The sequence below is a fragment of the Molothrus aeneus genome, chromosome 19 (genome assembly GCF_037042795.1).
Source record: "Molothrus aeneus isolate 106 chromosome 19, BPBGC_Maene_1.0, whole genome shotgun sequence".
Lineage (NCBI taxonomy): Eukaryota > Metazoa > Chordata > Aves > Passeriformes > Icteridae > Molothrus > Molothrus aeneus.
This window is the reverse complement of record NC_089664.1, coordinates 6,586,237-6,614,106: the sequence shown is the minus strand read 5'-3', so window position 1 is coordinate 6,614,106 and position 27,870 is coordinate 6,586,237. Positions and strand designations below refer to the sequence as shown.

The following is a 27,870-nucleotide window of genomic DNA, read 5'->3' as shown; positions in this document are numbered from 1 at the left end:
CCGGGGCAGGCAGCGCTTGGCCGGGTGCGGAGCGCTGAGCTCACGCTGCTCCGCTGGGATGCTCTGCTCTTGCTCAACTCCCCCGCAGCGGGAGCCAGCGCGCAGCCACGGCCAAAAGCCGGCTCCAGGTGAAGCTGGGCACCTCCTGCACCCCCAGCGGCACCTCCCAGGCACAGGAGCTGGGGGACCTTGGAGATCACCCATCTCATACCCCACACACAGGACGGTGGGACCGTTCTGTGCATTTCTTCATCCCTGCAAGCCTGGGCTCAGCCCAGCCCAACCTCAGAGCGGGCAAGGACAACCTCACAGCAGAGCAACGACACTTCTGCCCCTGGGGCTGTGCCAGTGGCCTGTTCCCCTCCTGTCCCAGTACCAGGGCTTGCACTCCCAGCCCCACAGAGCTGAGTGGTGTCCCCCACCCCACAGTGCCTCAAAACCTACCTTGGAGCACCCACAGTCACCAGTCTGCATGCCAGCTCCATCCTGCACCCTGGCAGGGAGCACCAGCACTGCTGGCACAACCAACCCCCAACAGCTTCTCCTCATCACCAAATTAATCCCAGCCAGCCCTTCCCACACCCACCAGTGCTCCCAGTCCCAGGGGCACCTGTTAGCTGGGCTTTAACCCCTTCCCTGCTGGGGTTTAAGGCACAGACTCTGGGTAACCACCGTGGTTTGGAGCCTGTGCCTGTCCTTGCCCATTCCATGGCACAGGGGAGGAATCCCTGGGAGCTCCCACCATGTGCTGGCTCAAAGCACCCCTGCACAAAACCCCCTGCACAAACACAGCCTCCTTGTTCAGACCATTAGGGCATCTCCTCTGGCCTCCTGAAAACAATTAGTCAGCCTCGTTAGGGGAGCAGACACAGGGATGTGGCTGCCAGGGAGGCCTCGCAGGGCTCGTTTCCAGGAGAGTTGGCAGAGCAGAATGGCCAACGCTGCACGTGAGAGCCCAGTCCAGGCTGTGAGCCCCCTGTGAGCCCTGCCAGGAGCAGGGGGCTGCCAAGGGGCACATCCAGGCACTGGGACGCAATTGTGGAATATTTGTATCAAGATTCCTCTGCAGCCACTGTGTGCCAAAGTGACCCAATGGCTCCCAGCCCTCTGCATCAATGAGGGGGCTCGGAGGGGACAGGGACAGGGCCCATGGCTGTGTTTTCATTGCAAAAGGAAAAAGGGGTGCAGGCACTGTGTCAGGATGGGACCCAGCAGGGAAAGCCGTGTCTGGGTAAAAGGAGGTGGGAGGAGCAGTGTATGGGGTGCCTGGAGCTGATTCCTGGCAGCTCATCACGGGTGTGGGCACAGTGCCTGCCCACAGAGCCCAGGGCATCCCTATTTGCACCTGTCCTGGTGCCATCACCTGTGCTTGGGGACAGGACAGTGGCACCCCCAGCTCAGCTCCCAGCCCCACCAGGCGCCAGGGCAGCTTTGGGGACCCCCATGATCCCCCCATATCCCACAGCACATCACAGACCACTGCCACTTCGTTACTGTCATTAAGCTTTTATTTCCACTGTCACAAAGTTCCTGGGTTTTGTTTTGTTCTGTTATTAAACTGTTTCATTTGCTTGGTTTGCTCTTGAATTCATCTCAAGACAAGGCAGCGGGGCATGCAAGCCGAGACACACACAGGCTTCATCTCCACAAACAAGGCTCTTTGCTGGAGCTGCTGCTTCCCAGCCCAGGGCTCAGCCACCCCCTGGGCAGGGCTCACCCCTGTGGGCACCCAGCCCAGGGCTGCTGGCCACAGGAGCAGAGAGAGAGAAGGGAAGGATGATTTTGCTGCAGCGCTGCTGAAATAGGCAGGGCTGAAATGTGGAACTGAGACCCCAAAACTGCTGCACCCCAAACTGTGCACTGATGGGGCCATCAGCTCCCTGCTTTGCCCTCAGCCCTCGCTGCTGTCCCAGCCAGACCCTCCTCTCCAATGCCCTTGGGGAGGACAGGTGAAAGATGCTCTCACTAAATGCCCCCAATGTCCTCCTTGGGTGGGGACAGTGAGCTGGCTGCAGGTCACTCACCCATCCCAAATGACCCCCCAACCCTAAATACATGGCAAGGGGGCAGCTCTGCCAGTGATTTCAGCTGCCCCCACACCATGCCTGGCCCTGCTTCAAAGCCAGCCCTGCTCCAAGTGGGGCTCAAATCCACATCCCAAGACTCCAAGACAATTCCACCCTCTGGGCAGCTGCATCCCTGCCCACTGAGGAGCAGTGGCCTGGGCTGGGATTGCCACAGCCTCAGCCTTCCATCCAACAGGAATGTGGTGTCCTGATGGCATGGGAAGGACCAACAGGCATCCTGTGAGGGAGGGTGAGATGCAGGTGGCACCTGGCACAAACAGGGTCTGGGGTCCCCCATAAGCAAACACCCCCCTCCACCAACCCAGTGGAGAGCGCTCCTGGGACCAGCCTGGTCTCGTTATAAATTGCATTAATTAACAGCCTGCTCCAGAGGAAAAACCCTTCCCTTCTCTCTCTCTTGGGTCCTGGTTTGTGCTGTGAGGAGAGGGCAGGGGGGAATTTGTCCCCAGAGTCCCCTCCCACGTTCTTGCTTCTGGGGGAAACAGCTCAGCTCAGCCCAGCCCCAGAGCTCAAGGAAAGACGGACACAAAGCAGCAACAGTCAGCACACAGACAGAAAAGTGAAAAGAAAGGAAAGTACAGACATGGCATTTAATGGGGCAACACTGACAGGGACAAATGAGAGGGGGCACATGCCACAGTCACCAGGGCTGGAGCCTCACCTCTGCCTGGCTGTGCTGTGAGCCCCCTTCCCATGGCCAGGGCTCTATTTTGGACAGGCACCAGGAACCCAAGTACAAACAGAGACAAACCAGGGCTTGCTGCCTGTTCCATCGTGAGCAGGTGTAAAACAAGGCTGGAATTAAAGACTCACTGACAAACCCAGTGTTCCATGCACTGTTCCTGGTGCTCTGCAGTGCCTGGTGCCCGGTGGGTCCTGCCAAGCCCTGTGCCCACAGTCTTGAGCCGTACCCAGCACTGGTGCTTGCCAGGGCACAGACCCCAAACTGCTTTCAGAGGGGGAGGGCTCACCCCAGCCACTCCACTGATGGGGAAACTGAGGCACGAGGAGGTTAAGGCCGACATTTCCAAGCACAAGATGCTCCAAGCCTTATTCTCAGTGATACCAAGAGGCTGCAGATCCTGGGGGTGGTCAGGAGGAATCAGAGGCCCTCAGTGCTCCCCAAAAGTGGGACTGGAAGCTTCCAAGCCAGGGTCCCAAATCCACAGCCAAGGGGGAACACTGGGGCAAAACATTTTGCTCAGGGACGCTCAGTGTGCCAAGAGCCCTGGCAGGGCTGAGCCCCTGGGGACACATCTGTGGGCACTGATGGAGCTCAACCCATGACAGGTCCTCCAAAAACGAAAAGCTTTCCAGGGGAACAGTGTCAGAGTGAATGAGGTTTGCCTTTACCTGGGAATTATGTCAAACGTGGCAGGGGCCATCATTCATCAGCAGAGGTGATTACAGCAGTGTCACATTCATTGGGAACATTGATTGGCACCAGGAGGGGACCAGTCTGGCAGATGAGCATTCAACAAGTTGCAGGCACTGCAAAAACCTACCCCAGAGAGTTCCATTTTGGCCACAGAGCAACAAGGAGAAGGAGGTTTCCATGGGAGTGAGTAGGGGACACCCTCCAGAAGCACCCCCACAGTGAAACATGGGCATCCTCAGGGCAGGAACTGCAGAAGAGGCAGAAATATTGCACGTGGATGTGAGGTCAGTCTCCTTGGGGACGGGGAGAGGTGGTTTTTTATGGGCATCAAGAAGTACCACAAGCACAAAATCCCAAAACTGGGGAGTGGGGCTGCATGGTGAAGAACCAGCATCCCTTGGCTGGGGCATCTGTCCCTGCCATGCCAGGAGGATTCAGAGAATGCTGAGGCACCTCCCTGTCTCCTGCATGGTGAGACAGCTGTCACACTGTCCTCCACAGGCAGATGTCACCTCCCCCTGCCAGGGGACAGTCCTGTGTCTGGGCTTAGCCACAGGAGCTGGGACACAGCTGGGTGGGAAGATGCTGCTGCCATCAGCTGGGCCAGAGATGGAAGGGTGAGGCCCCAGCGTGGCTTTAGGGGTCCCAAAAGCTTCTTGCACTCTGCTCCTGAGGGAAAGCACATCTCTCCTTTTCACATCTCTCCTTTTCACATCTCTCCTTTTCACATCTCTCCTTTTCTCCAGCAGAGATGCCAACTGTGCCCCACGGTGTGGGTGCTGGTGGGGCCGAGCTGGGGGCACATCCCAGAGAGGTGCTGGGTGCTGATGGAGTTTGGAGAGGCCCTGCAGGCCTGAGACTGCAGCTCAGTGTCCCCAGGTGTAAATTCCCAGCCCTTTGCCTCCTCCAAGCCGGGTGCAAGCAGCTCCGTTTGGGGTCACAGCAAAACCTCCCACGTCCTCTGGGAGTGGTGGGGTAAGGAGACACCCTGAGCTGTGCTCAGCCCAGCCTGGCACTCCCTGTCACCCTGTCCCAGCTGGGAGGGGGGCACAGAGCAAGGCAGAGCAAGGCTGCCCCTCCAGCACACCAAAGAGCTTCCCACCGTTTGCAAAGCAGAACACAGCAAAGGAATCTGCCTGAAAGCAAAACCCAACTCTGGGCTCCATTAATACTTTTTCATGCAGTGAGAAAATGAAGGGAATGAAGGAAATAGGGATGTTCTGGTGCCCAGCAGTTTCCTCACCCTGCCCAGCTGAGGGATGGAGCTTGGTCTGCTCAGAGGCTGGGCTGAGTGAGCCCTCACTGAGCCCCCAAAGGGTGAACAGGAAAATGCAGGGAACACGGGAACAGGGAGAGGAAAAGAAGCTACAGCATCCCCTCCAAACAGCAGCCAGCCCACGGAGCTTGGGATATGAGGGGTGGGAGGAGAGGGGAGAAGGCAGATTTTTGGCTTCATTGTTATTGCAGGCTCCCGGGTCCCCGCAATAGTGTACGAGCATGTAAACCTTACAAATCCTCACCTGGGTGGGTGGACACACACACGAGAGACAAAACACAGCAGCAACATTTACAACAAATAAATAAGGATATCGATCGTCGAGATAGGCATATAAAAAAAAGCCTCACTTTTTTCCACCGAAGGGGGGGAAAAAAAACCCAAAAAACCAACAAAACCAAACCAAACCAAAAAAGCACAATACTGTCTCACCAGAAAAAATAAAATAATAATATAATATATATCCCTAGTGAGCCGAGCCGGGCTGTCAGCGGCGTCGTGGGTGACGCCAGGACTCTGTTCCCCATCGCTGTCGGTGCCTCCCCGGCCGTCCCCGGTACCTTCGGGCTCCTCCCCGCCGGCGCATCCGCGGTCCCGTCCGGAAATGTGGGGAAAAGGGAGCAGAGGGGCTCGGAGGCCGGGAGGGGGCTCTGCCCGCGGCGATGCTCCAGCGCTCCCGGCCCCGAGCTCTGCGCTGCCGCTCAGACCCGGGTCTGGCGCGGGGAGCGTTTGGGAAAAGCAGAGTTTGGCGAATGGCAGCGGCTGGTTCAGAGTGCAGAGAGGGGGCTGAGCTCGCGCTTTGAGGGCACTCCTCGCTCGCAGGACAGAAAGGGAGGCCGGGAGGGACAGGCAAGCTTCGCACGGCGGTGGTCGGATGGCACGGAGAGCATCTTCCCCCAGGCATCTGCAGGAGAGGGGGGGAGAAGGGAAACGGGGTGAGAAGCATGGCCAGAAATTCCCTATGGCCGTCTCAGCGCAGCTGGAAGGGCAAAGCCAGGAGCAGAATAGGTATTGAAAATCTCGAAACTCCAGTGGGGTTAAAAACATCCCACCCCCAAGGCACTCCTGGACTGTGATGAGCAAAAACACTCCAAGGGACTCCGCACCGCTCCACAGGGCACAGCAAGGACCACGGGATGCTCAGCCCAGCACCTGTATGATGCTGTGAACCAGTGTCCCTGGCACTGCTGTGCCAAACCAGCTCCAGGGCATAATATAATAAGATATAAGATAAATAAACCATTTAATATAATCTGTCTCTGGAGTGTCCCCATGCCCCCAGCACGCCAGCTGCCTCCCTGCCTCCTGTGCAGCCACATCTGCTGGTGAGGGCACGAGCTGCGCTGCAGGCAAACATTTCCATCTCCATGGGATGAGGTCTGAGGGGGCTCTGTGATACAGAGAGAAACTCACCAGAATGGGAGCAACATTCCCCCTTGCTGGATTTGGGGGGGATTTCCACGTTTTGGTGCCTCAGCAGAGGAGAATCAGCTGCCTGTGCTGGGGCAGGTGGGATGGGGGATTTGGAGCCCCCAGTGCTGCACTCACCGCCGCTCGGCCCCGGGACTATACGAGCCCATCGTAGAGGGAGAGCGCCTGCACGATGGAGGGGTCGGCCTTGGAGCCCTCCTGAAACTCCTGCAGCGTCAGCTTCCCGTCTGCATTCTGCAAAACACTCCTGTTACTGCACTGCTCCACCCAGCTGAGCACCCAGCCTGTCCACACCAGCCCACACACCCTCCCCACTCCGCTGCCTCAGCCTCAGTTTCCCCACTGAGTCACCCATGGAGGGGACAGTGCCACCCTGGAGACCCTGAAATGGATGCAGGGATCCCAGAGGGATGTGGGTATCCCACAGTGACTCTGAAATGGATGCAGGGATCCCAGAGGGATGTGGGTATTCCACAGTGACCTTGGCAGCAGCTGAGATCTTGTGTTGGTGGGACAAGGAGGCACCTGCAGGAGCCAAGATGCAGCAAAGGGACCCACAGCACCTCCTAAATCCCTTGGGCACAGGGAAAAAACCTTCAAGCATCCTCACCTTGTCCATCATGGCAAAAATCCGATCCACCCTCTTCTCTGGCGTGTTCTCCTCCTCAGGAAGCTCCACTGTGTTCCCCTGCAGCAGCAGGACAGGACCAGGTCACACACCCACCTGTGCCCTGCCTGGAGGGTGTCCCCAGGCGAGGATTGTCCCCACACACATCAGGACAGGGTGCAAGGGGACAACACTGGCACCAGAACCACCCTCAGCAGCCAGATCCAGACACTGCCCTGGCCATGACGGCCACGATGGCCACAACCCCCCACCAAAAAAGGCCAAAGAAGGAACTGGGGGTGTTTCAGCATTCCCACAGAGCTGAGCTCCAGCCCAGCAGGCACTGCTTGCCCCGTGCCCCCCCTGCCCCTCTTACCACCATCTGATAAATGGCATCCACAATGTCCAGCATCTCGTTCCTCGTGATGTATCCATCATTGTCCAGGTCATACAGCTTGAATGCCCCTGTGAGACAGAGCAGCCCCGAGGGGCTGGGACTGTGGCCCCACCCTGGACACACATCCCAGCACCCTGGTGGGGCTGAGCCCACCAGCAGCCCCCGGGGAGGACTTACACCTCAGCTTCTCGTCCAGCGTGCCCCGGGAGGTGACTGACAGCGCCTGGATGAACTCTGAGAACTCGATCCTCCCATCCTGGGCGAGGAAAGGAAGGGAGGGGTCAGGCTGCTGCAGCCACTCCTGCCCAGCAAAGCCCTCCCTGCCCATGCATCCCCTCTGGGGGGCACATCCGAAAAGGCAGCAGGGAGGGAGGAGTGATGCACGTTTATCCCCAGCACTGCGATCCAGTGCTCAGAACATCCCAGCAGGAGCAGCTCTGGAATGCAGGGGGCACCACAGGAATGGGCTTTTGTCAGAACACCACTTCTCCTTTCCTGCTTTGCCACTCCATTGCCCTTCCCCACATGATTCTCCCCAGCTAAAATAAGCACAGGGGCTTGCTCCAGCTGTGCCGCTGCAATTTCACGCCCCAGCATGGTGGAAAACACTGGAATGTTCTGCTCTTCCAGTGCCAGGCAGACACATCCCAAACCCATCCCACCATCACCACAAGCTCAGCCCTGACCCTACTGGACCCAGCCTCTGGATCCCAGACTTACTTTGTTCTCATCGAAGACATTGAAAACAAAGGTGGCAAATTTGGTTGGGTCTCCGAAGGGGAAGAACTGCTTGTAGATCTTCTGGAAGCCGGCGGCATCGAGCTGCCCGCTGGGACAGTCCTTGATAAAGCCCTTGTACCTGAGGATGGAGGGCACAGCATGGGCCCAGGAGGGCCTCCCCACTGATTTGGGAGGCTCTCCCCAGTGCTGCAATGGGCAGGAGCTGGGAAGGTCCCCAGGTGATCCCTGTGTCACTCCCATCACGCACCCACAACATCCCAGCCCTGTGGGCACCACAGTGAGGGTGGCAGAGGGAACAAGCAGTGAGTGGCACCAGTGACACCAAGTGATGCCCACTGCACTGCCCCAAGCTGCTGCCAGCCCACAAGGGCCACAACCTGGCTCGTGTTGAACACTGGGACATGGGAGGTGACAGGGACCCAATGCCCAGCCAGGACTGGCACTGATGCCGCACTGCAGCCGTGCCCTGGCAAAAAACAATGGCACAGTGACCACTGAGTTCTGTGAGGGTGCTTGGCCACTGGAACGGGCTCCCCAGGGAAGCCTGCCAGAGGTCAAGAAGTGTTTGGACAACTCTTGCAGGCACATGGGATTCTTGGGATGTGCAGGACCGGGAGTTGGATTTATGCTGATGCTTGTGAGTCCCTTCAGCTCAGGATATTCTGTGATAATTTTTGCACAACCACAAATGAAAGCTGCTCAGAGGAGCTGGAGCACACAGCAAGGTTCCTGTGTCCTCAGATGGCACAGCCCAGGTCACTTCCAAAACCCATCAATGCTTTACCACCCGAAAAAGCCCTCGGTGCCAGCTCCAGGCTGGACCTGGCAGCTGGAAAGTGCAGCTGAGCCAGAGGGAAGGGGCTCGGTGGCTCTGTGGGTGTGGGCACCACGCAGAGAGCACGAAGGGAGCATGTGGGACCACATGGGCAGCACGTGGGGTACGTGGATATTATGCAACACCTCGCCCAGATCTGTCAGGCGCCCGCTGCAGCGGGACAAGGGCTGGAGGAGGAGGGGAAGGGGGTGGCGAGGTGGGAAAGCGAAGTGGCGGTGACATCTTCTTCATCTGCTGCAGCTATGACTCACCGGGTGGGGGGGAAGGAGGAGAGAGAGACATAAAGAAAGCAAACCTTGACTGGTGGGATAGGGAGATGAAAGGGAAGCAGTGGCTTTTCTAGGGCGCTGTGTTCGGTGGGGCGGAGGGGACGGAGTGAGAGCGTGGTGCTGATGAGAAACTGTGGATCCTACCCCTGACAGCCTCTGCTGCCAAAGGGACAGCACCAGCCTCCTGCACCAGGTCACCAGCTGGACAGTCCCCATGTCCCCACGCTCTTTGGCTGCTCATATGGGGAGGGAAGAGCCACTAGAACCCAGCCCCTGTGCAGGGTGTGCAAGGAAAACCCCTCTATTTTCTGCTCTCCCCTGTGTGAGGCAGCACCTGCACCCCAATGCAGGTGCACCTGCCCACACCTCCTGCATGTCCCGCCCTGCCCAGCCAGTGGGGTGGCTGAGTGCCACCAGCTCCTGTCCCCTGCCCACAGCCCCAAGCCCCAGCCAGCTCACCACCAGGGCGGGCACTCACCACTGCTGCACCTCCTTCTCTGTGACTGCGAGAGAAAACAGGAGAAAAGAGAAAAAAAAGAGACAGAAATTTAGTGGTTTTGCAGTGACAGCTGCTCCTCTGCACTGCCCATCAGTGAATTCCCTGGGGAATGCTCTGGGGCTCCCAACAATGAATTCCCTGGGGGATGTCCCAGGGCTCACTGGCTCCAGAGCTGCCAAATTTTCCCCATGTGGCAGAAACTGCTTTTGAGGCACAGCCTGGGCCAGCCCAGGTGGTCCATGGGGCCAAGGCTGCAGGTGCTGGGGACCCCAAAAACCAGGGAGACTCCCAAGATGTTTTATGTTGTGCTCAGGGAGTGCAGAACCACGAAGGAACATGAAGGGGACAAGCTGATCATGCCTGGGGAGGATCTGGCCCTGCTGCCTCATCTTCCCAGAGCCAAAACATGCCCGAAAACATCTGGCAGAACATCTGCCCGGAGGCGGCTCAGGGAAGGGACTTGCCTGGCCCTGACACTCTGAAGGTGGGCACAGGCACAGCCCCAGGGCTGGCATCCCCCAGGTACCAGATGTCCCTGGAGAAACATCCTCAAACCCATCCCAGCACACAGGGCTCTGGAAAAACCCCCAAAATACAACAAGCTAGCAAACAGACAGCACTGGCAACCCCAAGTGTCCCCAGCCATGGGTGAAGCTGCTGAGATGAAAAATGTCCTCAGCAGAGGGAAGGCTCTGAGGGGTGCTGGGCAGGGGCTGGCCCTTGTCACTGCGTGTCCCTGTGCAGGAGCTGTGCCTGAGCCTCCCCACAGCGGGGAGCCAGGTGCCAGCAGGTGGGCACAGGGGGGAACGGCCTCTTTTGTCATTTCCTTTGCATCTAAATAGCGATAAAAGAGCCGCGGGTCTGAAAGGCACGGGGATAATGAGGCGAGTGGAGATGTCAATGTGCAAACGGCTGATAAAAATAGAGAGCGAAGCCACACCAACAGATGCCAATTACCTTGGATGGCAAGAAAAATAAAGAAAGCAATTTTCCATCAGGAAGATTTGTAACGTGCCCGGCAGAAGGTGCAGAGCTCAGAGGTGAGGGCTGGGGCAGCAGCACTGGGGTGGCTGGGAGGGCACACAGCGGCCTCCACCTCACCACCAGCTGGATTTTGGCTCCAGCACCCCTGTCAGCAGGAATTTCGGTGCCCAAGGCTGTCCCCATGCGTTGGAGGGTCCCTCCATCCCAGCACAGGGGTTGCTGGAGGGACAGAGCCTTCAATTCCCCATTTCCCCTGGGGTTCAGCCAAAGCAGCACCCACTGTAGCACCACGGAGTGTTGGACAGCAGCTCCCCAGGAGAGGAGACACAGGCACAGGGATGCTCAGCATCTGGGATGAAGGATGTGGAGGGCTTTGGCAGTGTCACAGGAGGGATTTGGAGGCTGTTTGGTTTGGGCACACAGCAGTGTCTTGGCAGGAGGGAGGCAGGAAGGACACGCTGCATCCAGCAGCCAAGCTGGGGTGGGCTAAAACATCAATCACAGCAGTTCCAAGAGATTTCCCCATCCCAAAAAAAACCCAAAAAAGGTTGCACAGAAGCATCCATTCAAAAGAGAGATGCTGAGTGACATCTCCAGCAGGAACAGACCTCCCTGCACACACCTGCATTGAGACAACAGCGCGACCTCCACCCTGAGGATGCCCAGGGGATGCCCCAGGCACCAGCTCTGCAGGCCCAAGCACCCACGGGCACCAAGGAGGGCAGGTGGAAGGAGGAGGATGAGGGTGAGCCCTCAGGGCAGGCAAAACGCACGGCAGCAGCAGCCGGGGCTGCAGTCAGAGCTCGGCTCAGCCCCTCCAGGCAAATCGCCTTCTGCTTTCTCTTGTTCGACTGCTTTTCCCCCACCGTGCTATTTTGGGCCCGGGAGCTGCCTTTCAACTCCAGCAGGAAACAATTAAGAAATTGGTGCTTTTTTTAGTTCGGGAGAGATGCTGGTAATGACAGCTCGGGAGGGAGGGCCGGAGCCAGCTCCCCTCGTGCCGCAGGAGATGTGTGATGCTCCCAGGAGAGGCTTTTCCGACGGGGGGAACCGTTCAGGTGCCAGGCTGGGAATCAGCACAGGGCTCCCGAGGAGGGAATTGTTAATGTGCATCCTGGCATGGAGCCACACGGAGCCCCATCCCTCCCCCCGCACACTGGCACCGCTGCCTCTCCTCCAGCTTTGTGTGCTGGGGAATCCGTGGGGTTTGTCGGGAGCGTGGCCTCATCTCCCAGCCCTTGGAAAATCACCCAGCTCTGGGTTCGCCCCTCCACTGCCACCAAACCTCCCGTCTGAGCAGGGGAAGAGCGTTCCCAGGGCAGGAACACCCAGCCCTGGGGCTGTGGCTGAGCAGTACCTGCCCCCCTGCACCTGCCGTGATGGATCCAGGACTTCCCGGCTGCCACCTCCCGGCCACTCCGACCCTGCTGGGGTCACACTCCGAGTGGCACCGATTAGGAATGCTGATGCCCGATGTGCAGCCACAAAAGCCTTGGGGAGACGCTGCTGCGTGCGTGGCTGTCCCGAGGCTGGGGAGAGAGGACACAGAGCGGGGACAGGGCTGTCCCTCTGCCCTGCATTGCCCAGCCGGGCTCACAGGCACTCCCTGTGCCGCATTTCCCTCCCGCGGCACCGATCACTGCTGAGCCCACACACATCAATTCTCAGCCATATAAACCTCGGCCAGGCGCACCCCCGATCCTCCAGAACAAGGGGGTGACCCACAGCAGCCCCCCAGAGCCCCCCACCAGAGCAGGGCCGGGTCCCACCTGAGCCAGGGCCGGGCTCTGCCGCCGTGCCGCGCTCCGGGGCCCTCCGGGTCGGGCTATAAATAATGCACGTAGCAGCTCGTTAGTAGCAGCGTGCCCCGGGCTCCTCGGGGATGAAAGGCGCTAAATAAAGGCAGAGCGTTATCGTTTGTTATGAACCGCAGCTCTGGAAGAGGCATCGCCGAGCCGGGAGCCCCAGCGCCGCCCCGCAGGCGCCGGCCCGAGCGCTCAGCCCCGCTCGGCAGCGGCGGCACCGGGCAAAGAACGGGAGGGAGCGGGACTGTGAGGGCAGGAGCGGGGACAGGGACAGGGACAGGCACCCAGAGCAGCAGCTCAGGAGCTGCCCCACACGGCCAAACCCCGTCCAAGGGCCCTCTCTCTTCGCCGGGCGGTTCCTTTCCTATCCCACCTCAGGGAGGGAGGTTTCGGCGTCTCTCACACAGCGCAGAGGGGCAGAGCCTCGGAGCAGCCCCCAGCTCCCTGCCCGCAGCTGCCGGTACCTGATTCTCCCCCCCAGACCTCTCCCCCCACCTCTCCATCAATCGCAGGGGCACAGGCGAGGAGTGACAGCTCCGTCACCACCCGCCCTCCGCGGGCCCCCTCTCCTCCCACCGCCCAGCTGCCACTGCAGCAAGAATCAGCTCTGGTTAATCAGTGCTCAAGCCTGTTGTGTTTTCCAGGCAGAGAGGAGAGGAGAGAAGGGACCCGGGACTGCAAATCCCCATCCGTCGCCCTGCCGCAGGGAGCTCGCTGGACCGCGGCGGGGACGGGGCGGGAGGAACCTGGATTCAAATGGTTCAGGAACCCCTGGTCACGGTGGGATGTATGAGGTGATGTGATGTCTCAGCCCCCAGGGGCTTGGTTTGTGCCGACATCCCTTCCCCTGTGTGCAGGGCAGGGGTTTGGCCGCGGCCGCAGGGCTGGACCCTGAGCAGGGCTGCGCACACTCGGCTCAGCCCCGTGTGCCAAAACCAAGGGCACGGCCCTGTGCTGGCGCAGGTTTGGCTTCCCGAAGGCTCAGCAAGCGCCGTCTCCACGCAGCAGCAGTGAGGAGTCTCCCCTGAGCCCCCACACGTCCCCCCTTGCCCCAGCTGCCCCCCTGATCCCGCGGGGCCGTGGGCACCGCAGCCTTATCAGAGAAACCAGTTAAATATTTCCAGGCACAAAGTGCTTCCCTCACCACCACAGGGCACTGCAACTGTGCCAGCTCATGGGCTGTGCCAGCACCGCACACTGGGTCATGGCAGGGGCAGTCCCGTGGCATTGATTTCCTCCGGGGATCTGCTGTGGCTCCTTCACAGGGTCCCCAGGCATCCCAGTCTGGGGGAGCCGGAGCACCACCCCAGGATGGGGCTCCCGTCGGGTTTGGGGCTGCCTAAACCGGCTCTGGGTGCTCAGAACAGTGCCCAGGCCGGGGGAAATTAAACACTCACAATGGGTGCTCAGGCGTGAAGGAATGGGGCATTTATGCACGAACTAAGTGGGTACCCATGCCTGAGCCAGAGGGGCACTCATGCAAAAACACAGCGGGAGATCATGCGTGGACTAATTGGGCACTCGTGCATAAATTATGTGGGTGCTTCTAGGTGAACTAATTGGGTGCTCATGCATGAACTGCCCGGGTGCTGCAGCGAGAGTGCAAGGGCTGCTCATGCACGAACCAGCTGGGGGCTCATGCATCCATTTTTTTGGGCATTCATGAATTCCCGGAGCGCTCATGCACGGATTAATTCAGCAGTCGCACGTCCGTTCGCTGGGCACTCCTGCGTGAGCTAATTGGGCACTCATGTGTAAATTAGTGTAATTAGGAGATAACACACTTGTGCACGTACTAATTGGGCACTCAGGTGTGAATGCATCAGGTGCTCATGCATGAATTAATTGGACATTCAGGCGTGAGCTAATTGCAGCCACGTGCGCCAATTAATTGGGCACTCATGCATCAACAGCCGGGGCGCTCATGCACGGAGCGATCCAGCGGGAATTCGCTGGGCAGCCATGCATAAATCCAGCTGGGTGCTCGTATGCAAATTATTAATTGTGCGCTCATGTGTGTGTTAATTGGGTGCCCATGCGTGAATTAATCGGGCCGATGCTGATGAGCCCGGGGTGCTCATGCGGCTCCTCAGGGGTAAAACCCCCGGGGGCTGCGGGCTGAGCCCCGCACACCCTGCAGTTCATGCCCAACGCACTCCGCCCCTCGTCCCGCCGAAACACACATTTAAGAATTTTCTGAGCGTCAATGTGACACGAACTGCACTCTCAGCACCATCCCAATGTTAATATTGACCCATTAGGAGCGCCCCGCTCCCTCCCGCCCGGCCCGGCTGCGTGTGTGTGCTCACCCGGCTGCACTCCAGCCCCGGGATCACAGAGCCAGCATCAGGGTCTGAACAGCCCCTGCAGAATTCGCCTCTGGTCCCTCAGAGTGGCCAGAGCTCGGCACAGCAGGCACTCGGTGCAGATTTCACACCTGCAAACAGGGACACAGCGAGGTCCCGTCGGTTTGGACACAGGGACCCAGGGCCAGCCCTGGCTCTGCAGAGTGAGTTACCTGGGCCAAACACATCCCAGCCCCAGGGGCCATTCCCAGTTCCAGGCCTTGTCCCTACAAATCACTCAGCCAAGAGCACGGCAGCCGCAGTTGCAGGTGAGTGCAGCACTGGGGACTTCATCCAGCCCCCAAAATTGTCTGGTTTGGGGCACCTCCCTGCAGAGAGAGCAAGATGCCCTGCATGCCAGGCCTGGCTGGGGTCACCTCTGGCAGCCTGGGCTGTCAGGTGGCTCTGTGCAGTTTGGGCAGTCAGGGGGAAGCACTCAGGGACAGCTGAGCATTGGGACAAGGTTCCTCCCAGTGCACTGCCCCAGTTCCAGCACCAAGCCCCAGCACAGAGCCCAGTGCCCACGGGAGCTGCACGGTGGTGGAGGGAAGGGGTGAACCCTTGCAGGCTGCCACGGGCTCAGTCCTCCCCTGGGACTGTGCATCAGCCCATCCTGGGGCACTCAGAGCTCACTCAGGTCCCTGTTTGATGACAGTAACTTTTAGGATACACCACACGTCAGCACTTTGGAAATTTGGGTAGTTTGGTCGTGATGATGTGGTCTCCTTAAAATTCAGGTTGAATTCCTTAAGGATGTCCTAGTCCTGTGATCTCTGCCAGCTCTGGGGCCACCACACCACCCCTGGCTGGGCTTTGCTCCTGCTGCCATGGACAGCTCTGGGGCAGAGGCAGTAAAACATGACTGTGGCACCAGGGTCACCCCCATGCAAACAGCTGTTGCTGGAATGTGACTGATGTCATTTTCTTCTGCTCCCAGCTTGCCCCAGCCACTGCTTCCCCAGCTCACCCCGTGCCCATCCCTGCTCCTGGGATATCACCCACACACTGGGGTGTCCCTGTGTGGGAGCTCATCCCTGCAACATCCCCAAGGGATTTGGGAGCAGCCCCCAACACAGCCAGGGCTGCCTGCCTGTCACAGTGGGACATCCCCATCCCAGCTTTTCTCTCCCCATCAGACACAGGCATCACCAGCACCTCGACAGCCTCCAAGACATTTGAGCTCGAGCCTGACAGAGTTATTGGTGTCATTTGTTACTCTGGGATACGGAGCAATGCTCACAGCAGCACCAGGGTGTTTGGCACCCTCCTCACCAGCATTGCCATTAGTGGTCTGCCTTGCTCCCAGGCTGGATAAACAGGTCCATGAGCAGCTCTCATCTCCCCTGGGGCCGGTACCAACAGGAAAGCCAATATGCAGCTGAAATCCTTTTTAGACTTTATTAAATATTTAAGGGCCCGACATTAGGCTTTGGAAATTGGGTTTAGGGAAAAAGCAGAAGTTGTTCTTTGAAGCAAAGGCAGGAGAGGAAGGGCAAAGACAGTGCCTTCATTTGGAAATGATGAATCAGGCTGAAGCACCCCCACAGCAGGAGCTGGTGGCTGGGGCAGGTCTATCCCAGGGTTGAATCCCAGCTTCCCCACGAGCCAACACAGCAATGCCTGGAGGGGCAGAGGGTTCCCAGTGCTGCTGGGAGCAGGGATGGAACAGCCCCCCTGCCCAGCCATCCAGGGGCAGCTGTGTCCTGTCATCTGCTCAAATCCATCCCTTGGCCACAGGGATCTCAGTGTGCTCTGGCACTCCAAGGTGCCATCTCCAACCCAAGGAACAATTCCTGCCCTGGCCAGGGGAGAAAACTCTCCTCTAGACCAGTGTGGGCAGTAGGAACTAAGTGTCTCTGGCTCAGCCATCACTCCCTGGAGCCATGGGAAGGTCAGGAGGATGCTCAAGGCAAAGCCTTGCTGGCAGCAGGGCCACCTCTGCTGCCCTCCTGGTCTCTTGCAGGCATCACTGTGCACTGAGGGGGCACACAGAGACCCAGAGCAGCTCCACCAGGTCCAGCCATCGATCAGAAGATGCTGCAGAAACAGGTGAATGAAGCACAGGCAGCCCTGCTTCCAGCAGGAGGTGTGGGGAGGGAGCCCTGTGCTGGCAGCACCAGGCTGGGGAGCCCATGGCAGCAATGGTGGTGGAATTACACAGACCATGCCCTGGGGCTGAGCCCCCCATGGCCACCCCTGCCCAGGGCATGAACCCTGGCTTCCCTTACATCCAGCTCCCTGGAAGATCCAGGAGAACAAGGAGGGGAAGGAGGAACAAAGCGACCCCCCAAATGTCACCCCGCTCTCAGAGTGAGTGTGCCCAGAGGCTCCTCCCTGGAGCAGCCGCTTCCTTTGATGCCTTCAGAGCTTCTTGTTTCACAACCTTAATTATAGCGGCAGCAGCAAAGGTCAGGAGAGTGGTTAAGCAGATCCATTAACATGTCAGGGGATAAATGAAATGTGATTCTTGTGATGCTGGAGCAGCAGCAGCAGCCAGCGTGGCTGGCGGGGACGGCTGCTCCGCTCTGCCGCAGAGGAAACCCTCAGAGTGTCAGTCATGGCTCCCCCTGCCCACCCTGGCACTGCAAGAACCTCCCAGAGACTGCAGGCACTCCTCAAAACTTGCTTCTGAAACCCTAAAACTTGTTTTGTTTGCATCTCCCTATGGAGCCCCAGGTCCATGGGCAGGTGGGATGCTCTGGGTTGGATTCACTGGGAGCAGGTTGGGGTCGCCCTGGAGAAGGAGCTGGAGATGCCTCCAGAGCACCAGAGTCCTCCAGAGGCAGCACAGCAGGTCCACATCGACCTTGCAGTGAACCTGCACCACAGCAAACCCCTTCACAGCTCTGGCTGCAGCAAAACCAGGCCCCAAACAAACTCCAGCCCCTGGGCATCCCTCTGGCACCTCCTGCCCCTTGTTCTGCCCCAGTGCCCCAAACCAACCCGGCCTTGAACACTCCCAGGGATGGAGCAGCCACAGCTTCTCTGGGCAACCTGTGCCAGGGCCTCGCCACCCTCACAGGGAAGAATTTCTTTCTGATATCCCATCTAACCCTGCTCTCTGTCAGTTTGAAGCCATTCCTGCCTGTCTGTCACTCCAAGCCCTGTTAAAAGTCACCCACAGTGACAATTTCACCCAGCCTTTGCCACTGAGGGTAACAGGTCTGTGGCCACCTGGCCAGCTCACCCTGCTTTCTGCTGGATGAGCAACAGGAGGGATTTCAACACAAATCAACCTGGCAGAGATACCCAGAGCCTGGGGCCAAACACTTTGGAGGCTAAAAATAAACCAGCAGCAGTGGGGGGAGCTACCAAGGTTCCTCCTCTGCTCCTGCCCACTGCCCCAGCCAGCACATTTCCTCAGCACTGTGGTGGCACGATGGAGCAAAGCCCCAGCCTGGCTCAGCCAGCAAGGAACCGATCCATTTTCCTGGCTGAAAACTGCTGCAATCGTAGAATTTCCTTTCCTTTCCCAGAGAATTCCACCCGCCACCATATTCCCCTGTAACTACAAATCAGTATGTTTATAGTTTGCTCTTAAACTAATGCCCTTTAATTCCCTGCATTACTGTCGAGCAATGGAGCCAATTTTGTGGCTTATTGTGAAAGAGCAGAAAATGATGATGCTGGAGTGAGTTGAAAATCCACAAAATAGATCACAGTGGGTGGGATGCGGTTCTTGGGAAAAGAGCATCTTCCTCGCACCCACTCTGCAGCCTGGCTGTCATTTTGGCACCCTCACTGTGGCTCCCACACCTTCACCCGAGCCCCACTGTGGCCTCAGGAGCACCAGGAGCAGCATCCCCAACCATCCTGACCCCAGCCTGGCCCCAGAGCCACGCTGCTGCACCGGCAGAGCTCTGAGCATGCCTGATTGCTCAGCTATTGCAGCCTCAAAAATAACGCTCAGCTAGGTCTGGACACGGGCAACAGCTGTGTAAAGGGAACCCTGAAAGCCAATCTTCCCCAAAATGACTGGGAAAAAAAGAGCTAAAAGGTGCTCTTCTGAAACGAGTGCACGTTTTTAAAACTGCTTCCTGTTAGTTAAAACCTGCACGTTTTTAAAACTGTTCCTGGCCTGCTGTGAGTAGGGACATTCAGAACTGTGCTTCTCTCCCAGTTTCTCTCCCCACACCAAGTCCTTTCCACCCAGGACATGTTTTGTGCTCCCACAACTTCATTTAGGCTGCAGCCACACCTCAGGACCTTCATAAATCTCCAGCTGAGCAGAACTCTCTGACTGTGGCCCCACAAGGTTCTTAAACACAATCCCAAATACCATTGTGGCCTTAAGCCATGAGCACCTGGCCCAAGTTAAGCTCAGGTTTAAATCCCATGGAAGAGGATGTGATCCAGGGAGGATGGTGGTTCCTTCAAGTCTCAGGACCTCCTGGGACACACCAGCAAACTGCATCTCTGAGCTACCCCAAAGAGGCATCAGAAGGATTAATAAATTAATTATTATCAAGCACTTTTTAATGAAAGGATCTATGAAAGCACAAAGAATTACATAGTTTATTATTCGGTATTATTATCACTCAACATTGACTTCTCCTGCACGCTCCTGTGTGGCACCAGCCTGGTCTCCAAGGAGGGTTAAACAGCCCTGCAGCCTGGCAGACGGTGGAGCTTGGCATTGCCAGGTATTCCTGGGCACTCAGGTGCCCAGAGACACAGAAAGGCACACGGAGATGGGTCCAGCCCAACAGGACTTGGGCAGCCAGCCCTTCAAAGAAGCCCTTCTGCGCCTTTAGGTGTCCAAGTGCCATTAAAATCTGGCCCCCAGCACTGGAAGTCAGGAGCAGAGTGGGGAGGGGAGCCAAGGGATGAGGTTTCCAGGCTCCTGCCTTTCCATGTCCAGCTCCCAGCAGGGCCTGGGACAACCTGCTCTGAATGCACACAGGAAAACATTTCTCACAGCTCACAGAGGCCGCTGATGCTGCCCTGCAGTATCCTCAGCTCAACTTCCCTGTCCACCTCTGCCCTGGCACCTGAGCCTTCCCCTGCTCCTCTCCTGGCTGCTCCCACCTCCTGCTCTTCCCAGGATTGCTGCAGCTGAGGCAAGGCCGGAGAAACACCACAAATAGGAGACGGAGAGCTCAGAGGGGACAAGGGACACAAGAAGCCACCAGGCACTGAGGAGCACCAAGGGGAAGCAGATATCCTCTGTGTCCCATGGATGAGATAAATTAGCAGAAAAACCATGTGGGTCAGAGAGAGGGAGTGACATTTCCCTCTGATCCTGCAGAACTGAGAGGGGGCCTTTTGGTATTTGCTTTGTTTTGTGTGGAAATCCATACAAACAGAAAATGATGCAATGGAAGGAAATCCCAGCGTGGGAGAAGCCCTCACGTACCACAGGCACAGCCCACACTGCCACAGGAACCTCCCTGAGACAAATGCAGGCTCCCATCAGTTTGGGCTGCTAGAGACATCTGCCCAGATGTGCTGTAGCACCAGCAGGAGCAGCACCACACACAAGGCAGGGACAGCACTTGCTCAGCAATGTGGCAGGACATGGGACAGGCAGCACAGGCCAGGGATGCTCTCGTGTCTGCCAGAAATGAGCCTAAATACCAACATGCTGTGGAAAAAAAAACCTTTTCCAAGCAGGCCCCCAGAAATTCTTGAGCAGGCCATGGATCTGTGTGTCCCCTGCTCCAGCTGTTCCACCAGCCACAGCACAGGGACCTGGACCAGTTCCTCCCACTGTACTCAGCACAGCCCTGCCCTCCTACCTGCCTCTCCTCTGCCTGGCTTCCCCAAAACACAGAAGGAAATTGGTATCTTTCCAATCTCCCATGGTCTGAAGATAAACCAGAGGCTCTCAGCCGTGCTGGGAGGGCCCTGCAAAGCCTTCACCAGACAAGGGAATGCACGCTTGCCTTGACAGCTGCAGAGAAGGGGCAGAGGCTCACAGCAAAAGTAATTAATCCCAGAGACAAGAGGTGGAATGAGCAGAGCTCAACAAACAGGCCCTGGAATTAGTGACAGCTCTCCCTGACAGGCACCACACACCAGCCACATACTGCTGGGGCACGTTGGGATGCTGCACCAGACTCCAGCCATGCAAAAGGCCATGTGCTGCTGGGTGCTGCTGCCTCACCTGCACAGGTACAAGAATCTTTAAGAAGAGGCAGTGAGAGGTCCAGAGCAGGCAGGCAAAGCTCCAGACAGACTGGAAACTCATTGAGGGAGGGATCAGAGGACCACAGTCTTTCTTGGAAAGGGTGCAGTAGAAAGGGGAGGGCACCCAAAAGAGAGGAGCAGAAAGTTGCGAATGAAGTGATTCAAAAAAGCAATGACCTGCTGGCCTTATCCAGCAAAGAGCCATCCCTGTGCCCAAAGATGTTGGTTTCACCAGCGCCGTGTTTGACTGGCTTTGGCTGCACGTGATACATGGGGCACCACTGCCTGTGTGCCCTGTGTCAGCCCCACTGGTGTCAGCACCTTCCTGGGCAGGGGAGCCACCCCAGGTGTGCAGAAAGGCCAGCACACAGGAGATCCCCAGCAGACAGGGCTGTGCTGGGGCTGGCAGTTCCCAGATCCCTCTCCATCGGCGACCAGCTCGGCACAGCGGCCGCAAAGGGAGCGGGGATTGCAGCACAGCACTGCCGGCACCTGGCCCGGCGCGGCTGCACTCGCCGTGGGCGACAGCTGCAGTGAGGACACCAAACCCAGCTCAGCTCCAGCGGGGGCTGTGCCCACCTGGCACCGCCACCTTCTCATGGCTCCCTCCCCCCGAGCACTTTGAGGAAGCCCAGCCAGGGTACCCCAACCTCTCCTCCCATCACGCCCGGCTTGGCACTGCGGACATGCCCCCGGCACCTGCCCTCCTCCCGCCGGCGGTGCCAGGCAGAGAGCAGCCCCGCGTGTAGGGTTGTGCAATGCACCAGAATTGCCTCTTCTCCATATGGGAGAACTTGCTGCATCCTAATCTATTGCCTTTTTGGGTAAGCGCTGCCGTGGGACTGCAGCAATGACAGAGGGGAGAGCTCGCAGGTCTGCTGCACGTTTGGGGAATATCTGCGACCTGCAAGCGGGGAGGCAAACTTGAGCCACCAAAGCCTTTGTTTCCTTTGTGCATCCTTCAGGAAAAAAAATGATTTTTCTAAAACTGGATGGCTGAGGCACCAGCCACGTTAATTAGATTACGGTGGAGGTCCAGACGGGAAAGCCACTCGTTCAGAAAATCAGGTTATTAAACCGATACTGAGATACTCAGACAAATATCGAACTCGCCCGTGTCGGGCTCTTCTCTCCACTTCAGAGCGCAATAACAAAGGGAACCCCTCCAAGTAACGCACCCAAACTTTGGAAGGCACCCAGAGGCTCGGCACCCTGCTCCGGGAGCTGCTGCCGGGCTCCGGGGAGGCAGCACGGGCACCACAACCCCCGCGGCGGGCCCTGGCTACCGGGGCCCGGGCAGCCCGGGGAAGGATGCTCGGGGCAGGGCCGGGGGGCGGCGAGGGAGGGCGCGATGCTCCGCTGGGCGCCGCGGGCGGGCAGGATGCGGCCCTGGCCCCGCCGTTCCCGGAGGCTCAGAAATAGGCCACGGAGGATGGTTTTTATAAAAAAACAGCGCGTTCCCCTGGCTCGCTGCCCCTCTCCATGTCTCTGCTGCCTTATGGGTTTTTTCCTCCTCCCAGGCCAATCCCTGAATTCTTCCAACAAAGCCCGGCCGAGCCTGCGCCCTCCCCGGGAGCGGCCCCGCAGGAGCCGCCGCTCGCCGCGGCACCGACCCGGCGGCAGCGCGGATCCCATCGCACCCCCGGCATCCCCCCGGCAGCCCCCCGGGCACTCACAGTACGTTTTCCTGGTCAGCTCTTCCACAACTTCAGGCTTCAACTTGCTGTTGGATTTGCCCATGGTGGCGGCAGCGCCTGTGAGCCCGCCGCCTCCCGGCCTCGCTGCGGGGCACGGAGCGGCGGGGCCGCTGCCTCGCTGGGGCTCCCGGCCCGGCTACATCCCGGGGGGGCGGCGGCGAGGGGGGCGGAGGGGTCTTTGTTGGCGGGGTTTGGCCGCAGAGCCGCGCTGCGGGGCCGCGCTGCGTGTGCGTGTCCGTGTGCGTGTCCGTCTGCGTGTCCGTCTGCGTGTCCCCGGCTCCACGCGCCCTCCCCGCCCTCCGCCGCCGGGCGCGGAGCGGCCGCGGGGGCGCGGAGGGGCGGGGGGGCGGCGCGCCCCGCCCCGCGCTGCGGGAGCGCCATGGGGATGGCGATGGGGAGGGGGCTCCGGCACGGCCCCGCCGCTGCCAAAGGCGGGAGGACCCCGGAGGGAGGGGGATTCCAAACGCCCCCCCCGCCCCCGAGCCGCCCCGAGCGGGGATCGGCGGAAACGCTCGGAGGGAAATGTCGGGAATCGGGGTCCTGCTTGGGGGGGTGATGGGGAGAAGGGGATGAGGAGAAGGGGAGCTGGCGGTGGGAACACGGAGCCTGGAGCAAGGCTGAGCTCAGCGTCTGGGGGTGACCTTGGTGGGACATCAACACCTCCAGTTGTAGAAGCATTTTCCAGCCCCTGGGCTCCCCAGATGAAGAGGGGTTTGTTCCCCACGTGGAGGAGTCAGATCGCTGTGGGTCACTTTCAGCTCAGGATGTTCAGGCTGAGGGCTGGGTTTGTTCAGCCCGGGGAAGAGAAGGCTCTGTGAGTACCTTAGAGCCCCTTCCAGTGCCTAAAGGGGCTCCAGGAGAGCTGGAGAGGGACTTTGGACAAGGTCATGAAGGGACAGGACAGGCAGGAATGGCTTCACACTGACAGGGGGCAGGGTTTAGATTAGGCATCAGGAAGAAATTCTTCTCTCTGGGGGTGGTGAGGCCCTCACACAGGTTTCCCAAAGAAGCTGTGGCTGCCCCATCCCTAGAAGTGTTCAAGGCCAGGATGGATGGAGCTCTGAGCAGTCTGGTTTAGTGGAAGGTCTCCCTGCCTGGAAAGAGGGTTGGACTAAATGATATTTAAGGTCCCTTCCAACCCAAACCCTTCTGTGCTCCTACCATTCTCTCACACCAGGGCTCCACTGAGCCTTCACTCACTCTCTGCAATGTGTGCACTTTGAGGGATGAAGTTCAATCACTTTAAAAGCCCCACAGATTCAACCTACAGCAGGTTTGTGGTGCAGCCAGGAAACCATACAAGTGTTCAAAAACAGCAGCACACAGCTTTTCCCCACCTCAAACCCGTGCAGGGCTTTGTGCCTCCACAACAGCTCAGTGTCTGTGTGCAGTCATTAGCTGTGCTGATGCACACGATAAATACACTTTTCTTCCTGCCTGTGTTGCAATGAGGGCCCTGCTGGAGCTGCCTGGGCATGCCTGGACTCCCGTGGTAGCAGCCAAAGAGGGGGAGAATCTGTGCCTGGATACAGCAAAACCTGTCTGTGGGGCTGTGGAGAGCCCAACACAACACACACGGGGTGTTTGCAGAGGACACAGAGGAGCACAGCTGACGCAGCACTGCTCTTTGCACCTTTATTGTTTTTAACCAGCCAAACGTTGCCTGACACTCACTTCTCCAGGGATACATTCCCCAAGTGGATGTTTCTAAAATGCCTCGTCCTCCATTACCCAGCCTCGCACAAATGAGCTCATTAAGGCAGAAGAGGATAAAAACACCATCACCATGTCCCAGCAGCAGCACAGCCTGGGGATGAGCTGGAGGGATGGCACTGAGCACAGGGGATTGGCAGCACGTGGCAGCCAGAGCCCTGTGAGCTGTGTCTCCCCTCCAGCATCCCTCCCACAGTTGCTTCCAGCATTTGCATGGCTTTTAGGGACAAAGGCCTGCCTGTGACTCCAACAGGCCTCAGCAGATTCCAGTCTAGTCCCCAAATGTGCTGCAAAACCATCCTGTGTAGCCCCTTCTTTGCTGCCCCTCAGCAAAGCTCCAGTTTTTGCAGTATTTCCCTTCATCTGTGCTCCCTGGGCTGTAACCACATCACAGCAGGGGTGTCCTTTTGTGTGCAGAGCATGACCTGTCAGTGCCCAGCTGGGGGTCCAGCGAGGTCCCAAACCTTCCCTGCACAGCACAGGCTCTGCTGCTGCAAAACTGATTTTGAAAGGATTTAATTCTATTTAAAACTCTACCCTGCCTCCATCACATGAAACGCTGAGGAGAGAACTCAAATCATACAGACGAGAGGAGAAAAGTAATCGGAAACTATGCAAGCCAGTCACTTTCACTCCCCAATTATTAGCTTTAACCCTATTACTGTTTAAATAACAACCCTAGTGACATTTTCTAGAATGAAGTGACATTTCTGAAGGCAGAAAAACACAGCCCAAGCCTGGAAAAACTCCTGGGGCCGAGAGGATTGAAATCTGAACAGCGACTGGGACACAAAACAATCGTGCCCAGCTGAGTGTGGTCAGTGTGCCCGGGAAGGAGCTGGGTTGTTTGCTCAGAGGAAAATCCACTGCAGGCCAGTCCTTGAGAGTAGTTCTGCTTCATAAATCCCCCTGGCTTTCTCTTCCAAGACAGACCTCAGGCATTGCTCACATCTCTCACCACCAGCAACTGCAGGACAAGCTCAGAGCCAGCCCTGACCCGGGCTGGCTTTTTGATTAAGCAGTGTGTGCTTGCAGGGCTTCCGCTGTCTGATCCTCACTGCAGCCATGGAAATGAGCATTCCCTGGGCAATGTTTGCTGTTGCTGCTGTGGTCAGAGCGGGTTCCTGCTCCAAGGGAAGCTTTACCCCTCCGGCCACGCCACTGCTGGAGGCTGGGATGGATCCAGTACTGCACGTTCTGACTGTAAATGCTGGGAGCTGTGTGGGCTGCACAGCCCAGTGTGTGTCTGCAGAAAGCTTTTCCTTCCTCAGGTATCTGCTTGAAAGTGTTTAATAAAACCCCAGAGTTCTTTTTGCCCAGGACACAGCAAGTCTGTCAGGCTCAGCCACGCAGCAATTTGTTCCACGTGGGTTCACCAGGCTGTGCACATTTAATCAGCATCCTCAGACGCCATCACGGGGGTTCTCCCCAGCTCATCCTTCCTGATTTAATTGCCAGGATTGCAGCTGCCTCGTGGGAATAGCACTGCATGCATGCAGCGAGGTGCAGACTGTCCTGATCTCGTGTGCTCACTCTGTGCTTCATCACAGATGGTCTTTTCTTTCCCCCTTCATCCTCCTCACTGATGTGCTCAGAGCTAAAAAAATCATTGGTGTCACACAGCCCGAGCACAGCACGCACTGAACCCCACCTTGGCACGGCTGGAGCTGTTTGTGGGGTGGGAAGCTGAGGATGGGGTAGTATCCAGCATGGCACGCTTGCACTCTAGGATGTGCTTTGACGCAGGAGCTGCCCCAGGAAAGGGAGAAGAGAGGCAGGGGATGGACCCCGGTTAGCCCATCCCATCCCCTTCCTCGCTCCTCCCCTTCCCAGGGCTGGACGAGGCGCCTCGCAGGGTCCGTTCAGGCTTCTCGAAATCGCTTTTTCCTACTGCATCACGAAACCCACACATCCACCCACCCATCCATCACAGCTGTCTTTGTGGCCAGTGTCACCCCCGGTCCTGGCAGCTTGTGAACATCCCCCTTCCACATCCACCCACCCAAAAACAGATCGAGAAGATGCTCCAAACCCAACAGACCACATGAGCGAGGAATCTGTGACTGGAGACACCAGCCTGGCAGTGAACTCACGGAGCAGAGCACACACAGCCTGTAGTTCGTGCTTTTTTTGTGGAAAAGCCAAGTTTTGCTCAGAGTTTTCTTGTGCCAAAGCAGGAGTGGGTCAGCAGGGGAGTGGTGAAGCATCAGAGCCTGGAATAGGGAAGGAACATACACACAGAGGAGATTAATTATATCAACTACAAAAATAGTTGCTATTTTAAGGTTAATGCTTGAGTGATCTGACTCAGTCAGAAAAAGAGCCAAAGGAATTATTGGCATCAGTGCTGGCTGCTCCCCCAGACAAGCCATGGTCACCGCTGGCACAGAGAGCCACCAAAATAGCTGCTTTTCCAGAGGGTTTGAACAAAAAAATGCCATTAGAGTGAGTTCAACATCCTGGTGCAACAACCACAAGCACAGGAATGCATCGGCTCTTGCTGGGGACACCCTCGGCTTCCCAGGCATCACCCGCATCTCGGATTACAACCATTTTACATACGGATGATCTCAAGGCTGTGAGCAGCGTTCCACGGGACTCCACAGCTCCCAGCTCACCAACCAGGGTGTTCCTGAAGCTGCTTTCTGCTTGACAAGATGCGAGTGAGCTGCTCTTGCTTCGCCCCTGGTATCACTGCGGGTCACAGCAAGCACCCAGAGCTGGCATTTACCAACTGCTTTGATAGCTGAGCTACACAGGACTAAATAAGAAAGCCTTCAGAAATCAAGACTTATAACCCAAAACACTCCAAGACTCGGACTACAGCAGCTCTAATGGCTATCGCTGCCATAAATTAATTTCTATGGCACAGCACTTTAATGCCAATACATCACACGGCTGCAGAAAAACGCGACAGACACAAAACACTCCAGGTTTTTGGGAAAGTGGCAGCAGGAATGGTGGCCTGCAGGCTCTTTCCCCAGGAAATGGAAGTGTAGATATTGAAATGATGGCCAAATGCAGGGGAAGGTCTGGAAATCAAACTGTGCCAGGGCTGCACGTACAGCTGTCGCTCGAGACTGAATGCAGCCGGCACGCTCAGCGTTACAATTTGCTACGCTATTAATTTCTCTGTTAAATTCTAGTTTATTTTTTAAAGCCTGTATTTTCTTTACAGCCTCTGGGGCTGTAATTGTTATGCTAATGTAGGAACCCGGCAAGGGTGGCTGTGGTGAACTCATCAGCTGTTCGTTCTCCCGTTGCCTGCAGTTTGCAGCCCTGGGCTGAGACAAAGCCAAGCAGGAGGAGGTTTTGTGGATCTTCCTTCGATCTTCCTTCGTGGCACACCACAAATCCCGGCTGGCAAGTGGGAAATCACCCTTGTTCTGCTCCTGCCATCCTCATCCTGCAGAGCTCAGCCCAGCCACCTTGAGCTTGATTCCAGACAGACTGAAAATTAAAAAAGGCTCCTTGTAAGGACAACCGAGGAGTGCTGTGCACTTTGTCTGGGGGAGATAAGATCACAGTCACAGAGGCAGCAGTAGCATTTTGCAGCAAAGCCTCCACTGGCACCCTCAGGGCTGGAAAAGGGGTTGGAGGAGCTGTTCTCCACATTGCTCTCCACCCACTGCAGGTGACTTGAGCACTGCTCACCAGCTCTGCTGCCAAGCTTCAGC

The 27,870-nt window shown here is 57.6% G+C and overlaps 1 protein-coding gene across 1 annotated transcript; it reads right to left on the bottom strand.

Annotated features, from left to right (window-relative positions):
* Positions 1-1,490: 1,490 nt before the first annotated feature.
* NCS1 (neuronal calcium sensor 1) lies at positions 1,491-22,745 on the bottom strand. Its single transcript, XM_066562665.1, has 8 exons — positions 22,460-22,745; positions 9,500-9,524; positions 7,897-8,035; positions 7,354-7,432; positions 7,156-7,244; positions 6,783-6,860; positions 6,290-6,406; positions 1,491-5,645 (listed from the first exon to the last, which is right to left on the bottom strand). The coding sequence occupies exons 1-7, from the start codon at positions 22,521-22,523 to the stop codon at positions 6,308-6,310; spliced, it is 573 nt and encodes a 190-aa protein (XP_066418762.1). The 5' UTR covers positions 22,524-22,745; the 3' UTR covers positions 1,491-5,645; positions 6,290-6,307.
* Between the last annotated feature and the right edge of the window lie 5,125 nt (positions 22,746-27,870).

Coding starts and splice junctions, on each gene's coding strand:
- NCS1 (XM_066562665.1), bottom strand. CDS start 22,523: ATGGGCAAATCCAACAGCAAGTTGAAGCCTGAAGTTGTGGAAGAGCTG. Junction 7,245..7,353: donor GCTGGACGAGAAGCTGAGGT/GTAAGTCCTCCC, acceptor TCTGTCTCACAG/GGGCATTCAAGCTGTATGAC. Junction 6,407..6,782: donor TTTTTGCCATGATGGACAAG/GTGAGGATGCTT, acceptor AGTGTTTTGCAG/AATGCAGACGGGAAGCTGAC.